The 17,754-nt window shown below is 43.2% G+C and overlaps 1 protein-coding gene across 7 annotated transcripts in view; it reads left to right on the top strand.

Annotated features, from left to right (window-relative positions):
* Positions 1-17,754, top strand: part of LOC308464749 (uncharacterized protein) — an 85,045-nt gene that overhangs the window by 33,152 nt on the left and 34,139 nt on the right. For 4 of the 7 annotated variants that reach the window (XM_080984326.1, XM_080984328.1, XM_080984323.1 and 1 more), the window contains exon 2: positions 13,376-13,455. In XM_080984326.1, coding sequence (XP_080840452.1) covers positions 13,388-13,455 — 68 coding nt within the window. In that variant the 5' untranslated portion in view covers positions 13,376-13,387. Of the gene's footprint in view, positions 1-2,891; positions 3,133-13,375; positions 13,456-17,754 lie in introns of those variants that run through there. The other 3 variants (XM_080984325.1, XM_080984324.1, XM_080984329.1) reach the window with 3 other exon arrangements.

Here is a 17,754-nt window from a genome sequence, read left to right as displayed (position 1 = left end):
TCAGGCAAGATGATTCACTCACACAGTGAAGTGATCTGCATTGTTTATAAAATTAAGCTTCACTGTAAAAGTACAGTCACAGCATCATGTTGGAAGCATGCCTGTCAACTAGATGAGGCTGTCTGCTCTGGTGATTCCAATATAAGTGAAGAAAAAAGACCAAAAGTGAAAAAATACCAGACAATCTCCTGATATTTATTTATTCCCTACACAACCCCCCCCCCCAAAATAAAGACGTCCATTTACAATTGCTTAACTACATTCAGCCCCTTGAGCTTCCATTCAAAGTACTGGGGAATAATGGCAGGACCTCCTCTAAAGGCCAGCGGCTCCAGATGTACAAAGCTCTCTTGTGGGCTTCACTGGGCATTGGATCTGGCCCTAGTGCCTCTTTGTTTGCTTCAACCAGCAGATCATTAGGAAACAGCTGGTGTTTAGGTAATGGTGCTCCTGGAGCCTTCACGTTCTGGAAGTCTGGAAGTTCTTCCCCATTAACTGCAGACATTTGTGGGTACTCAGGAATGAAGGAGTGAATACGGTCAAACTAGCTACCATCCATTTCATGTAAATATAGAGTCTGCTGGTCTCTGATTGCATGATGGTACCAGATAACCATTCATAGTACCTTCTCCACTACAAGAACAAAACATTTGCACAGCTGTTGAAAACCAGCTGCAAGCCAGTGGTGGAGAGGTATGCTCCTCAATAGGCATCCACTATTGCCAGTTTTCTAGTACCCTTAATGTGCATTCATCTTCACTTTCAAAACATGCACAAGGTGCCATTCATACACTACACCGTGTGATTAAAGAATATCCACTTAGGGAAATGTTTCAGAAAGTGCATGTGAGCCATCTCAAGTATATGCATATCTCTATGCCTAAAGAGGAGGAACAAGAGCTTAGGACAGCAGCATGGACTGGGGTTTAGGATTGTTCAACCTGAGAATATAATAGAGTACAGTCTGTTAATGTAAGCTATGTACTGTCAGGTCAGAAGATGAAATAAACAATAAAGGCGAAGTAAGTTAAATGTAAGCAAAGAAATGAGTTAATATTTTAGCTATTTAATCTACATGGGAATTGAGGACCTATGTAAGTGTTTCAAATTATTTTAGGAAGCGGTTACAAATACATTTTAAATTATTTTTAATGATTCATGGTGGATCTGTTTTACTTTTAGGACTTTGGACTACTTTCATATATTTTTTGTGAATGTGCTCCTGAGGGCTGGGAAGCCTCTGGAACAGAATGGGGCATGCTGTGTGGAGCAGCAATGTGTGTGTTTGTGTTTGTGTGTGTGTGTGGTGGTGGTGAAAATCAGTTGCCCTAACTTATAGAAGCATAAACACTTTCTGCTCAATCAAAGCCACGGTTGAGTTGGATTCAACAGCAGCTGCCTCCTGGAGGCAATTCTTTTCTTAGGTCTCTTAAAAAGCCTTGAAACACATTTTTAAAACTCCAAATAGTTTATAATGTAGTTTGTGAATTTAAGCAAGAGAAGTTGCTGAATGGATAACTTGCAAAATAACCCACGACTGCAAGCTTCAAGCCACTTACTGTATTAAACAGACTTGGCAACTTCGCAGGAGAAAATGGTTGTTAAGTTTATATTTGTTGGTGGATTCTGGGAAGATTTGAAGAGTAAGTGCATTAAATATGAACCAATGTTCAGTGTTTTGGTATAAAAGTTTATTTAACAACAACAACCAAATATCGACCATTCTTCTGTTTACTACTGATAAACAGAATAATTCCCCATATCTGATCCTGGCCAGGGTCAGCGTTTCCTTTAGGCAGGGTGAGGCAACTCAGACAGCACATGCTGGGGGTTAGGGAGCAGTGGGAGGCTCTGGCGGACAGGGCTGTGTGCCACGTGCCCTACAGTGAGCTTGCTGCTGTCAGGTATGACGATGGATGATGCCGTCCTGTGGCTAACATTAAGCTTATCCAGTCAGCTTCTGGACACGGGCGCCATCTTGTCTTTCACCTAAAGCAGCAGAAAGTCGTTGTCCAGCTCTGATCCTTGCAAAATGTCTAATAAAGCTAGAACATGTATCTAAATCAGGTAATGGGGAAACTCAGGCCTGGGGGAGAAATGTCACTCTCCAGGCTTCTCTGTCCAGCAGTCAGAACTCTCCTAAGCTGCTTTGCACTCTCTTTGAGTGTTTTCACATACCTGGAATGTGCTCTGGAGCTCTGACTGTGCATTTTACGTGCCTTGATAGAGATGGGTTTGCATAGAAACTAGCCTACTGTACGAAGGTGAAATTTACATTCATTACCTCTGTCCATTTTTTCTCTGGGCCTGCCCATTCTTAGCATGTGACCCTTGGAAGCTTTTGTCCCATGTGCACGCACACACACACACACATACACACCCATCTTAAACATTTCCAAGACTGTTATTTTGCTAGGCACTTCAAAATTCTTTAGAAGTATTTACAGTATCACAAAATCAGATTGTGAAGTTCCCACAGCAGCCTAGTTCTGTGATTTGAAAATATCTTTATATTTTGTGTTGCTTTCCTGTGGAGAAGTCTGGTGATGACAGAGAAGTATTTTGTTTGAACTCTCTGTTTTACAGATACAACTGCCACCAGAAGGAGGAGGAGAAAGATGGAAACTCATAATCAAATATCCAGCACTCCAGAGGATCAGTGTGTCATTCTTCTGTGTTTGGCAATTGAATTAAATCTGGTTAGGCAAACACTTATGCAGGAAATATTGCCTGGAGATAAAAGTTGTCATGGAGGCTTAAGTTACCTGCATCACAGAAACACAAAGCAATGTTTGGGTTTTATGTGGCAGGTGGGGTTTTAAACCACACATCATCAAGAGGGCCCTTTTTAAGGAGTGGACAAAGCTGTTGTGAAGCCAGAAGGTGTGTGTGTGCCCTTTACTCATGGGTGTACTTCAAGCTGCAATTAGCTCAAATGACATTTTCATTCTGAGTGGCATTTCCACTCATATCTAAAATAAGCTTGTTCCCTCAGTTTTCAATGGCAGGACGCAATGTCATTTACCAATGGATTAAATAACAGGAAGCAAAATAAGCATTTTTACAACATTCTCAAGCCGACATGGATTAGCTGACTACTCTTTTCAAATGGAGGGAAAAAGAGACTGCAATGTAAGCTTGATTCACAGGAGCAAAATAAGATTTCTCTTATTATGTCAGATTTATAAGTAATAACTTTGCTGCTGTATTTCCCCCTTATTGAAAAATCTCCCTTTGTTAATGAGTGGTATAGAATATGAGATGGAATTCTCCTTTCCATCCATGAAGAATGCATTTTCATGTTCCTTCTCTTCTTATATATCATTCTTTTGGTCTGGCAGGTAAAGTAGCTTTTTCTGTTTCCATTACTGTACTATAATTCTACAGTAAATTCTATAGTAGTTTAAAGATTTATAGTTATATCAGCATATCTTTAAAAAGAAAGGACTGAAGTTTCCCATGTTCTGTTTAAAACAACAAAGAAACATAATTACCTCCCCCTCTCTTGATCTATCTTTGGTTGGACTCAGTGCTTTAAGGGGCTGTTAAGCTATAGATCTTCTTGTGCTGGGAATTAAGCAAGATGAGTTTCAGTTAACATTCATTAAGATGGATGATACTGTCTATTCTCTTTTGAAGCAAATCCTAGATGTTATTGATTACCTTTTGCATATGTGTGCCTGTGCAAGAAAAAGATCACCTCACCAACTGCTGATGGGCAAAGAGAGTTTTGTTTTTTGTTTTTTTTGCAAACACACATTTGGTTTGGGATGTATTTGCAAAGCTCCCTTCCTCTACTTAACAGATGGTACCTGAAGAAGCTCTGTTAGTGCTGATCACTGTATTAAACTGGCCTGAAGGGTAAATGGATGCTGAATTCACAAGTGACACCCTGTTACCTCCAGCTTGAGCCAAAAAGGTGAATCAGAGCTGGCAGCACTAGTGATCCACAAATGTAGATGATTAATGAAATCTCCCATTACAGAATATTTAAATGAAGAAATAGGTATAACATCCAATTAATACATCTTTCATGTAGACAGATGCATCTGAAGAGCATGCATTTTGAATTGATAAAGACACATAAGAGTTCTCCTTAGATATTACGACAAAATGCACAAAGCAGAGTCAAATTTGCATCCGTTTTCTCACTGCTTCCTTTGTAAAAGATGTGCCTCAAATGGTTCCAGTTACAGATAGGTAGCCGTGTTGGTCTGCCATAGTCAAAATAAAAAAATCCTTCCAGTAGCACCTTTAAGACCAACTAAGTTAGTTCTTGGTATGAGCTTTCGTGTGCAAGCACACTTCTTCAGATACACTGAAACAGAAGTTGCCAGATCCTTCTATATAGTGAGAAGGTGGGGAGGGGTATTACTCAGAAGGGTGGTGGGAATGGGAGATTGGCAGATAGCTGAGATGAGCCTGCTGACGACTCTTAACGACTGTAATAGGTCTTACAGGAAAAGGCAAGGGGTGAGAAGGTGAGAAATGGCTTAGTCATGTATAATGGGATAAGAATCCAATGTCTTTGTTCAAACCAGGTGTCTCCATGGTTTTAAGTTTGGTAATGAGTTGCAATTCAGCAGCTTCTCTTTCCAGTCTATTTCTGAAATTCCTTTGTAGTAAAACAGCTACTTTGAGATCTTGTATAGAATGTCCTGGGAGATTGAAGTGTTCTCCTACTGGTTTCTCTGTTTTGTGATTCTTGATGTCAGATTTATGTCCATTTATTCTTTGGCGTAAGGTTTGGCCTGTTTGTCCAATATAGAGAGCTGAAGGACACTGTTGGCATTTGATGCCATACACAATGTTAGATGATGAGCAATTGAATAGTCCCGAGATGGTATGTGTGATGTTGTTGGGGCCAGTAATGGTGTTGTCCAGGTGTATGTGGCAGCAAAGTTGGCATCTGGGTTTATTGCAGGCTCTGGTGCCAGTGTCCGTGTTAGGTCTGGTTGTAGTATTATTGTGGGTTAGGAGTTGTTTAAGATTGGGTGGCTGTCTGTAGGCAATGAAAGGTCTTCCTCCCAGAGCTTGAGAAAGAGAACTGTCATTGTCCAGGAGAGGTTGTAGATCTCTGATGATGCGTTGTACTGTTTTAACTTGGGAGCTGTATGTGATGACTAGAGGTGTTCTGTTATTTTCTTTTTTGGGTCTGTCTTGCAGCAAGTTCTCTCTGGGTATAAGTCTGGCTCTGTTGATCTGTTGTCTAACTTCATCTGCTGGGTATTTTAGTTCTGAAAAGGTTTGCTGTAGATCTCTTAGGTGAGAGTCTCTGTCTGTAGAATTGGAACAGATGCGGCTGTAACGTAGTGCCTGGCTATATACAATGGACTGTTTGGTATGTTTGGGATGGTAGCTAGAGGCATGTAGATATGTTTGTCGGTCAGTTGGTTTACGGTATAAGGTGGTGTCTATGCGCCCATCCTGTATTTTTATAGTAGTGTCCAAAAAATGTATTTCTTGCATAGATTGATTCATTGTAAGGTTGATTGTGGGGTGAAAATCATTAAATTTCTGGTGAAAGGTGTCCAGGGTCTGTTGACCATGTGTCCAGATGATAAAAATATCGTCAATGTATCGCAGGTACAAGAGAGGTTTGAGTGGGTAGGAGTTTAGGAAACGTTGTTCTAAATCTGCCATGAAGATGTTGGCATACTGTGGGGCCATGCGGGTGCCCATTGCTGTGCCGCTGATCTGAAGGAACAGGTCATCACCGAATTTGAAGTTGTTGTGGGTAAGGACAAATTGGCAGAGTTTGGTGGCAAGGTCCGCTGTGGTTTTATCTGAAATGGTGTTCCTTATAGCTTGTAAACCATCGTTGTGTGGGATGTTGGTATACAGAGATTCCACATCCATCATGTGTGGGGATTCAGTTCTACGGGGACTTGGAAGCATTTTTCCGCCGTTTACGCCTGAAGGAGTATTTTCAACACACACAACAACAAGACAAATCAGAACAAACAACAACTTCACAACACAACACCTCTCAACCCACTGGAGAACAACAACCACCCTCCCAACAGAACACTGACCACCAACTACCTCCGAAAAAGTGTTACACAAAAAGGGACTCCACATGGACCCCTCCTTATGGACGCAATACCACACTGGACTTGTACATTGACTGCTTCCGCCACAGAATCCAAACAGATGTGACCAGAAAACACCATCGCTTACAACAAAATCTAAACCATGCTGAAAGGAGAGCCATAGATAATCTCAGAAACAACCCAGACATTATAATTAAAGCAGCAAACAAAGGTGGAGCTGTCGTCATCATGAACAAAACTGACTACATTCAGGAGGCTCACAGACAACTTTCCAATACCGCCTTTTACACAAAATTGGACTCAGACCCCACACAAGAATACAAGAAAGAACTGAACAAGATTGTTAAGGAGCTACCCCCACACATCCAAGAACAGATCCTCACCAACACACCAACAGAACCTCGACCAGGAACTTTCTATCTTCTACCTAAAATACACAAACCAGGAAATCCAGGACACCCCATCATTTCAGGTATTGGCACTATTACAGTGGGTGTCTCCGGTTATATGGACTCTGTTCTGAAACCATATGCCATCAGTGCTCCCAGCTATGTACGTGACACCACAGATTTTCTGAGGAAAATACAATCTTTAAATAATCTTCCCAACAATACTATACTAGCTACTATGGATGTGGAATCTCTGTATACCAACATCCCACACAACGATGGTTTACAAGCTATAAGGAACACCATTTCAGATAAAACCACAGCGGACCTTGCCACCAAACTCTGCCAATTTGTCCTTACCCACAACAACTTCAAATTCGGTGATGACCTGTTCCTTCAGATCAGCGGCACAGCAATGGGCACCCGCATGGCCCCACAGTATGCCAACATCTTCATGGCAGATTTAGAACAACGTTTCCTAAACTCCTACCCACTCAAACCTCTCTTGTACCTGCGATACATTGACGATATTTTTATCATCTGGACACATGGTCAACAGACCCTGGACACCTTTCACCAGAAATTTAATGATTTTCACCCCACAATCAACCTTACAATGAATCAATCTATGCAAGAAATACATTTTTTGGACACTACTATAAAAATACAGGATGGGCGCATAGACACCACCTTATACCGTAAACCAACTGACCGACAAACATATCTACATGCCTCTAGCTACCATCCCAAACATACCAAACAGTCCATTGTATATAGCCAGGCACTACGTTACAGCCGCATCTGTTCCAATTCTACAGACAGAGACTCTCACCTAAGAGATCTACAGCAAACCTTTTCAGAACTAAAATACCCAGCAGATGAAGTTAGACAACAGATCAACAGAGCCAGACTTATACCCAGAGAGAACTTGCTGCAAGACAGACCCAAAAAAGAAAATAACAGAACACCTCTAGTCATCACATACAGCTCCCAAGTTAAAACAGTACAACGCATCATCAGAGATCTACAACCTCTCCTGGACAATGACAGTTCTCTTTCTCAAGCTCTGGGAGGAAGACCTTTCATTGCCTACAGACAGCCACCCAATCTTAAACAACTCCTAACCCACAATAATACTACAACCAGACTTAACACGGACACTGGCACCAGAGCCTGCAATAAACCCAGATGCCAACTTTGCTGCCACATACACCCGGACAACACCATTACTGGCCCCAACAACATCACACATACCATCTCGGGACTATTCAATTGCTCATCATCTAACATTGTGTATGGCATCAAATGCCAACAGTGTCCTTCAGCTCTCTATATTGGACAAACAGGCCAAACCTTACGCCAAAGAATAAATGGACATAAATCTGACATCAAGAATCACAAAACAGAGAAACCAGTAGGAGAACACTTCAATCTCCCAGGACATTCTATACAAGATCTCAAAGTAGCTGTTTTACTACAAAGGAATTTCAGAAATAGACTGGAAAGAGAAGCTGCTGAATTGCAACTCATTACCAAACTTAAAACCATGGAGACACCTGGTTTGAACAAAGACATTGGATTCTTATCCCATTATACATGACTAAGCCATTTCTCACCTTCTCACCCCTTGCCTTTTCCTGTAAGACCTATTACAGTCGTTAAGAGTCGTCAGCAGGCTCATCTCAGCTATCTGCCAATCTCCCATTCCCACCACCCTTCTGAGTAATACCCCTCCCCACCTTCTCACTATATAGAAGGATCTGGCAACTTCTGTTTCAGTGTATCTGAAGAAGTGTGCTTGCACACGAAAGCTCATACCAAGAACTAACTTAGTTGGTCTTAAAGGTGCTACTGGAAGGATTTTTTTATTGTGCCTCAAATGAACGCTCTTTAAAAGCATGCACATTTCTGTTCCCAAAGTGGAAAATTACTTGATGGAGATTGGAAATTTATTATTTTGACAGTAAGAACAGCACCAAAATCAGGTATCTAAAGAATTACCTTCTCTCTTTTGAACCTGCTGTTCTGCCAAGATCATAACGTGAGACTCTGTTCCAGGCTTTTCCTTTGACAGGTGGATGCCAGAAGCAAGGCCTTTCCAGTGGTGACACCCCAATTTGGGGCTCCTTAGCCACATTCAGCTTGCTAGCACTTTACTTTGGGGGGGTCCAACCAAAAACTGTTCTAATGACAAATGCAATAGATCTGTTCATTATTTTAACCAATGTTTACTTCTGCTGTTCTGTATATTTGTTATTTCAGATTGCGTTGTTTCAAATCTGACTTTTTACATGTCATCTTGAACATTCCTCTTGTCAGAAAGTTGAAGTAGCACATTTTGAAATAAACAGCACAATCCTATGCATATTTACCCAGAAAAGTACCACTGTGTTCAGTAGGGCTCACTCCCAAGTAAGCCTAAACACACACAAATCTAACTGCAATATTAATGTAACTGTCCCGCAGAAAAAAATGTATTGCTATAGAATTTCTGTTGACTTGAGGCATTATTGATTTGTTGTTTTCGTAGCATAAAAGGGAAATCAAGCATCTTCAACTTAATTAGTGACTGGTTTGGCACAATAATTGCCTTTCACTTTCTTGTTTACTGCACTGTAGGGAGGAAAACTCTAGCGTAAATGGCATTTGGGAAGTGGGAGTCAGGCTTCTCCTCATCACGACTGGCAAATGTTGATGTACAGGAAATATACTGGCTGAAAAGAAGAATCCTTACCTTGAGCTTGCTGCTCTTATGCACATTTATTCAGAAGTAAAACCCATTGAGTTCATTGGGACTTACTCCAGGTAATTGTGCATAGGCTTGCAGCCTTAGACATTAATCCTGTCCCAGCGCAGAGGAGAGGATTTGATGACCCTTTAAGTCCCTTGGAACACTATAATTCTATTGTTCTATTGTTGGCCATATACTGGCTGTGGCAAGCTATTACACCAACAATATCTATTGCATTACTCTGAACGATGCTGCTTTGGGGGCTCTCAAGTGTGAAAGGCAACATATAAAAACAATTCTTTCTTTTAAATCTGCTATCTTTTCAAGGCTCCTCAAAGCTCCTTTATCTGTTAACTCAGCGCACTACATCATTCCAAGTGCTCTTTCTCTCATATGTGGGAAACCTATGCTCTCTCTTTTCGCCTGCAGCTTTACAAGGAAAGAGCTGCTATGCGTCATTCTTTATAAGCTTAGTAGGAAAGGACAACCTGTTATGGAGCCTCGCCTGAGTAAAGAGAGCAAGATATAACACTAATTGCTTTGTAAAACAGGTGATGAATCATGATCCAGAGGATTTTTGAAAGCTTTCCATTACACAGGGGTAGAGAACCTCTGGATGCTTTCAGGCTCCAGCTCCCATCAGCACCAGGAAGCATGGCCAATAGACAGCGATGGTTGCAGGTGGAGTATCTAGCAACATCTGGAAAACCAAAGGTTCCACACCCTGGGCTACATACACACATTTTATCAAAGAATCAAAGGAGACTGAGTGCCTGCTTTTTCTATTTAGTCCACACACAGTCTAGATCTTGTGCCTATCTTTTGCACCCGAAAAGCCCTTCTTGAGAAACTGGTTTCATTCTGAAAATAAAATCACACTGCAGATTGCATCTGTATTACTCTGCAGTGTGACCAGTTGAAAACAGATGTAGGCAGTCCCAACAGCAGCCGGGGGATGCGGGGAGATGTATCCACATATGCCCAATGATGTTGTGAGTGGGGATGTGCTAAGATTGCAGCCACTGCTTCCTTCTTCACTTACCTGAGGCATATGCAGGGAGGAAAAGGAGTGGACAACCTAATAAAGAGGAGGGTTTTCAAATGCATATCAGGTATCTACACCCACCCTTGTGGACAGCAGGATTTAGAATCAATCTAGATTAATTTTTTTAAATTTTAAATTTTATGAAAGTTTTCTTGGTTTACAAAGGTATGCGCAATGTCTCTTTTTTCAAGTTACATTTTCCATAGGTCAGTTTCATTTGTTGAAGAAAAGAGGGGAGAAGAGGTGGAGGGGGCCATGGTGGGTGGGGGTGGGGTCGGTTGGCGATGTTTCTATTTTGCTTAATGTATGTGTGGGTTTTTGTGTCAGCGTCATTTGTGCAGGTTCTCTTTGCTATTCGCTTGTGTTCCTTTGGTGGTGAGAGAAATTGTGGTTGGCCTAGGGTGCGGTTGCTTGTTTGTGATTGGCTGTGTTGAACTTTGTTTTCGTGTGTGAGTGGAGTGGGTGGGTGTTTTTGAATCAGGTTAGCCATATTGATTCATATGCTGTTGGTGGATTCTTGTCGTTGTCTTGTTGGGCTGTGTATGTGATGAAAGGGAGCCATACCTGGGTGAAGGTATCATCTTCTATTTGTCCCTGTGTCAGTTTCAGTTTATCAGTTAATTTTCCTAGTAGGGCTGTTTCCCATACTATTTGGTACCATTGATCTATGCTTACTCTTCACAGGTCTCTCCAGTGTCTGGCTATGATGTTTATGGTTGCTGAGGGTAGGTGGGAGAATCAATCTAGATTAAAAGCAGCATGTTAAGGATGAGCATGAACTGTTCCAGATTTATCTTAGAGTTGGAAGGGACCCATGGGTCATCTAGTCTAACCCCTGCAATGCAGGAATCTCAGCTAGAGCATCCATGACAGATGGCCATCCAACCTCTGCTTAAAAACCTCCAAGGAAGGAGAGTCCACCGCCTCTCATTGGAGTCTGTTCCACTGCCAAACAGCTTTTACTGTTAGAAAGTTTAGTCAGAATCTCCTTTCTTGTAACCTGAAGCCATTGCCTTGAGTCCTACCCTCCAAAGCAGGAGAAAACTACATGCCTGTGCAACAAATGGGTTAGTGTGTTCGCAGCCTCTGTTTAAAACTATATCCAGCTTAAAGTAGTTAATATTTTTTTTACTGCTTTACATGTGAGCAAAAATCTGCTCTGCTTGCACAACGTCAATGCTTGATACAACCCAGTTGGTTGCATCTAACAATAGTCATACTAAGAATAGACCCACTGAAATTAATGGACCTAAGCTAGGCATGCCCATTAATTTCTAAGGGTTTCCTCTGCATATAACAAGCAATGAATACAACCCAATGTGCTATCTTTCTTCTTGTAGGAATACTTTTTACATAGGGGAGAGTTCAAAATCACAACTCTCTCTCTCTCTCACACAACCACACATTCAGTCTGAATTGTACACTCCAGGAAGGACTCTACCACATACGGTAATTGTTCTGAATGTATAGTTCTGAGTCCCCATATCAGCCTAACCAATCTTTTACAGCTGATAGAAAGACAGTTCTGTACAGGAAACGACATGCAATCCACTTATAGATTGTCACATGTAAGATGAGACTAAAGATGTGCAGGGAACATGGACCCGATCAAGACTGTTTGTCCACTCCTATACATTTAGGCAGCCCTTATTGTTTTTGAGAGAATCAAACGAGATAATGGTAACCATTATCTGTGTTCCTGTGGCAGGAAAGAAATCTAAATAAATATATCAGACCAACCCTGGGGAGCAAGGATACCATCTTACAAAGCAGATAGAAGACAGAGATGGAGACATGATGTTCCCAAGGCAAAGTATCATCATGATCCACATGGGCTATGATTGAGAAATGGAATACTGACCAGGAAAAAACATGCTCTAAGTATTGATTGTGCCCATCAACAGCTGAAATGTACCAAGGCCACAAAAGCTTGGTTCATGAATTTTCCTTAGTAGGAGAAAGCATGACTTTTCATTTCATAAGGGTAGTGTGATCAAAGGCAAGCAAGTGCATCCTCACACCTACCAAACTGAGAATGGTATCCAACTAACAGTTATACTAGCACAGTGACTCTTTGTTGGGCAATGTAGATTCCCCATCCTATCCTCTCCCCACCACAGTGTGACCCCTAAAGCTGCTCTGGGTTTCCTCTGAAGCAGATTTAGTCAGCATGCAGGGAGAGAAGAGGGCAGGGAAGTTACATTGTGCAGCCAAAAGTCATTGCACTAGTGTACCTGTTTTAATTGGATACTGCCCTGAGTGTAGCTCCTCATGGGACCATCACCGAGAACCTTATTTTGTTGCCTTATTCATCCATCGGGGAACTACCATTTCTCAGTAGATTTAACTAAGCTATAACTCTGCTGACCTTAAGTTGTGTATTCTCTGCAAACTGAAGGAGAAAAGTCCCCAAACATTCCTGAAGTTATTAGTCAGGGACAGGGACATTTCATACAGGGCATAGTTAAAGGGTGGAGCTCTCACCCTCAGGAGACAGTGGTGGCCACAAACTTGGATGGCTTTAGAAGAGGATTATGAGGAAATGAGGGCTATGCTCTGCCTCCGCCGTCAGAGGCAGCATTCTTCTGAACACCAGTTGTTGGAAACCACAAGGGAGAGTGCTCTTGTGCTTAGGTCCTTTCTGAAGGTTTCCCGCAGGCATCTGGTTGTCCAATGTGAGAACAGGATGCTGAATTAGATGCATCATTGGCCTAATGGAGCAGGGTTCCTCTTAGGTTCTTACATTTAAAATCAATATTTTGCATCCTGCTGGTTTAAGAGTTTCATAGAATCAATGGAAGGGACCACAAGGGTCATCTTGTCCAACTTCCTGCAATGCAGTAATCTTTTGCCCCGCGTGGGGCTCAAACCCAAGACCCCGAGATTAAGAGCCTCATGCTCTACCAACTTAACTCATATTTTTAGGGGGCCAAATTTTGGTCCAAGAGGGCTAAAAATGACTGGAGAAGATCCACAGTAGACTGAAATAATTAGTGGAAAGAAAACATTTGAGAAATGCAGAATAGATGGTTGGTCCTCCCTTGTTGTTCTCATTCACAAGCCTCATTGGGGGGAAAAATGGAAGTCTTGCTGGAGAAAATCTGGAGGACTGTATGTGGCTGCCTGGTGAGAAGACTGTTTGCTTTATTTCTTTCAGCAGGCAACAAAGATGAAGCCAGCCGGTTTTTACAACAAGGAACAAAGATCCACTTCTACCCACACTAAAGATAATGAAAAGTAAGTTATAAGACATGGGAAAATGGAGAGATATTTCACTAGTGTCAAATGTACAGGATCCCCCCACCCTCGTTCTACCTTTATCTTGTTTCATTGATTTCCCTTGCTCCCATCAAGACCTTTCTGCCTCACACACAAGTGGGATCCAATTATTGCAGACTATCTCCCTCTAGAAGGCCATTGCTCGTCAGTGTCAGCCATCGAGGTGATTTGCACTTTCTTTGTGCCACTACTTTTACTCTTTCTCCATTACCATCTTTGTCAATTCCCATGAGCCAGGCTGCTGGTTACAATTACCGTACCAAGGTGTGACTCGGATGGGAAAGCTGGAGTAAATACTGGACACCGAATGGGCCACTAACTGCAAACACAAGACAGTGGGCTTCACTGGAGGGCATTGTGGGGCGAACTTTTTTCAGTCTGAGGGCCCCCTTCCTTGATGGGCAACTTTCTGAGGGCCACATATCAGGCAACAGCTCCAGGTCAGTGAGGCCAGAGTTAAAAGTGAGCAGAGCGACGGATGTGACCCTTTATACAATAGCCTACGTTCCAGACACACAAAAGTCTGAGGTCTCTACACTCCCTCTGCTGAACACACTTCCATCTCCCACTCTGTATTTCTTTGAAAATGTAATGTCCATTTATTTATCCATTCATTTATTATATTTGTAACCTGCCTGATCACAAGTTGATCCAGGGAATGGTACAATAAAACACATTAAAAAAATCCCAAACAATAAAACTAGTCAATACAATTATACCCTAAAACAAAAGCAGGTAACAAGTCAACACCAGCAGGTATAACTATACTTAACCCACACAAATGTCTGAGCAAGCAAGCCTGCCTTCAGCTGGTGCTGAAACTCAAGAAGGGGCCAGCTATATATTGAGAGGGAAGGCATTCCACAAACAGGGCACCATCACAGACTAGGCCCTCTCCCATGTTACTACACAATTAATCTTATCTAGCTGTGGAAAACCAAGGGAAGATTGATGATGGGTGAGGCACTCTATTAAGTATTTATGCCTATGGCTTATCCCCACTTTCGGTGGACCCATATTTTGATTGTTCCATGTACTGATTCATTCCACCAGCTCCAAGAGCTTTTCTCGTTGCTCTGTGGCCATGCCTTGTGAAAATCTGATCTTACTCTCTGAGCTGGCTTTTATCAGCTGCACAGAAAATCTGCAGAGGGATTTTGCCCTGGTGACTCTTCCCAGCCCCCTCCCCAGGCCACACCCTTCACTGGCCCTGCTCTGTACCCTTCCCTAGTGATTTAGCCAGCCTACATTATGGTTTTGAACTGTGATAATACTGCTTGATTGCCTGGCTGGAGAATGGAGAGTGGCCATTGGTATGTGGCCCCCAGAAGATTGCCTGTGAGGGAACACAGGCTGAAGAAAAGTTCCCCAATCCTGCTTTATGGAACAAGTTAATCCTCATTGAGAATTTGGTCATGATACAATGTGACAATGGGGTGTGCATGTGATATATATTCATTCAGTTGTTTTATATCTGTACTCAACACCTGACAAAGGCCCAGTCTGCATGTCACGCTAAGCTAAACGAAATGTGAATGAGTGAGTATGCAAATATACGGAGCAAGAGCTGTGGTGACTTTGCTCATCCTCTGCTACTGCTGTGCAACCCAGAGCTAAGTCATGGTTTACCTTGGTGTTATGTCCAAACTAGGGATTCTGGTTTGTTTCTTCCAGACAACTCATGAATTATCATTCAATAACAAACCATGGCTAGAACTTGTGGGTTGTCTGGAGCAAAACACACCATGAGCCTGGGCTTAGATATAACATGAAGACAAACCATAGCTTAGCTCTGGGTACTTATGGCAGTAGCAGGATGGTGGAAGGAGCAACACAGTTATGACTTTAATTTCATGAACTCGCATACTCGTTCTGTAACACTTAGACATAATTTGACTTAGCATTATGTGTAAAGCTGTGTGGACTTCCAGATGCTGTTCTCTACAAATTATTCCCTAGTGTTCCACTCCCCAAACACCATTCAAATGATCTTCCAGCACTTCTTAACTGGACAGAAATCTCCTCACGGGGGAACAGTGGGTGCCTTATTGGGAGTTATTTTTTTGGGTACATAACAAGGTTGTGTTGCAGGCAATCCCTTAATTATTATCCTTGACCTTGGGAAAAAAAACAACTGAAAATAACAGCCCCAGTGAGATGAAGCAGCTTTGCAATTACATTGCATAATGTTGTCACACGAAGGGGTTGTCAGGGAGATAATGGTAAACACCAGGCTGGGTTCTGTCTGAAAAATAATTGGAGTCAGCTCCCTTTGTGGCTAGTGTAGAGGAGCAAAATGGAAGAGTAAATTAGCAGTTACTGGAGACATTAGCAACAACATTGTGCTTACCAGTGACCAGAACACTGTCTGCCTCTAACTACTGTGGCATGAAATTGCCTCGCTTTCTTTCTAATGACAGCCAAATTTTCAAATGGATGTCCTTTCGATTCAAGCCGCCCAAAAGCTGCCGGCAGCGGGATCTTTGTTTCTTATGCTGCTATTTACAGTAGTTGTAACATCAAGGGCATCATTTGACAGAGATTTCACTCCCACCCAGGAAATAAAGAGAGAGAGTATGTGTTATCGGTGGTGGCTAACGCGCATTATTAGAGGGACGAGCTTTTCTTTTCCGTCTGGCTGGATGTCTCATGGACTTCCTTGAGGTCAGGCACTGTTCCCGAGGGAAGGATTTAGCTCCTGGCAACTCCCTGTTATTTTGCCTTCTTGCTTTCTCCCTAATTGCTGCCGTGCAACACCTGTTTCATCTCAAGAGACCCTCTCCAGCTGTTGTCAGTGCCACTACTCTGCTCCGCCAGCAAAAAGGAATGCTGCGTGCATACCAAAGAGAAGTGTAAGAATCGGAGGATCTCTGCGTGGGTACTTTGCTAGCAATACTTCAGCGCCAGCAGGCATCCAGCTTTCTTTCTCTGACGACTCACAGAACCTGGGTCCGCATAGGAACACAGTGTGGGAAGGGCCACCAGCTTTGATGGCTTAAAAAGGCAATTAAGACAAATTTGTGGAGGGTGAGGCTCTCAATGACACCGTGTGACTGCCAGGCTCCGAGGGGGAATGCCTGAGGTACAGCAGCAGGAGAGGGCTGTTGGCCTCATGTCCTGCTGGTGGACTTCCCATAGGCATCTGAACAATGCCAGAGTTCATCCTGCATCCTTAACTACATATGAAACTGGCTTGGCCTGAGCATAGGTGCCAACTCTACAGGGCTTAGGTGTCTTCAACCCCCCAATTTTGAGGGCGCGGAGGAGGCCGAGTGCAGAATCAGCCACCTACCGATGCAACAGTCAACACATTGCTTGTGCACTGCCTTGTTCCCTAAGCAACCCCCCCTGCTGTTCTTTTCTCTCATAGGGAAGACCCACATCACTGTGGCCCCTCTGCCACCTGCCCAGCGTCTCTCTCATGATGAGGCTGCCAGGACTGTCCGGAGTGTCCTGCGGGGTATTTCACCATGGGGATGGGGGGGCCTGCAAAGTCGCCTGGAGCTGTAGCAAAAGGACAGTTCTGCTTCCTGGTCCTGCCATGGCACTGTTTTGCAATGGGTCGCTGCCTCTGCTGTGCCTCCTGCTGTAGCCTCCGCTGTGCCTCCTGCTGTAGCCTCCAGGGCAGGCCAAGCAGGGACTGTGAGTCCCATCATACCTCGGCCTCGTCTGCCCTCTCCGCCGAGCTTGCTTCCTCCACAGGGCCAGCCACAGTGAGGCAGGAGAGCCAGGAGCCGAGCACAACGTCATGCCGCACAGCTAGTCTTCGTGCTCAGACTCCTCCCACTATTGGTCTCCTCCTGATGGGACAGCTGCATTGCGCATGTGATGTCACCTATGCACAAACACACCCCCAATGTTGGGCAGAACTCGGCGCCTCAGGTCCTGAGTCTGACAACTGGACGATTTAGCCTTCTCCCATTTGCTTTAAAGTGAAGCAGCTCTTCAAGGGTTGGGGCTTGTTACCTATGGTTGTTACCTGAGGTCTTTTTGACTAAAGACGCTGGGAACTGATTTGAACCTAGGATCTTCCACACACAGTCATGGGTTGTACCACCAAGCAGTGGCTACCACTTCACACAAAGCATTAGAGTAATGTAAGCTAGCACTTCCAGGTACTTCTGCCATGCTGAGACTGCCTTGCTCAGCAACTTTATCTGAAGAAGCAGCAGCTTTTTCAGGCTGAGTGGACTTTGTCTTTAAGGACATGTCATTTCATTTCACTGCGCCTGGGAAGCATGGGCTCTACTAGATCTC

Source organism: Podarcis pityusensis (assembly GCF_964106645.2).
Source record: "Podarcis pityusensis genome assembly, chromosome: 1".
In the NCBI taxonomy this organism is placed as follows: domain Eukaryota; kingdom Metazoa; phylum Chordata; class Lepidosauria; order Squamata; family Lacertidae; genus Podarcis; species Podarcis pityusensis.
This window is presented reverse-complemented; position numbering and strand designations above follow the sequence as displayed.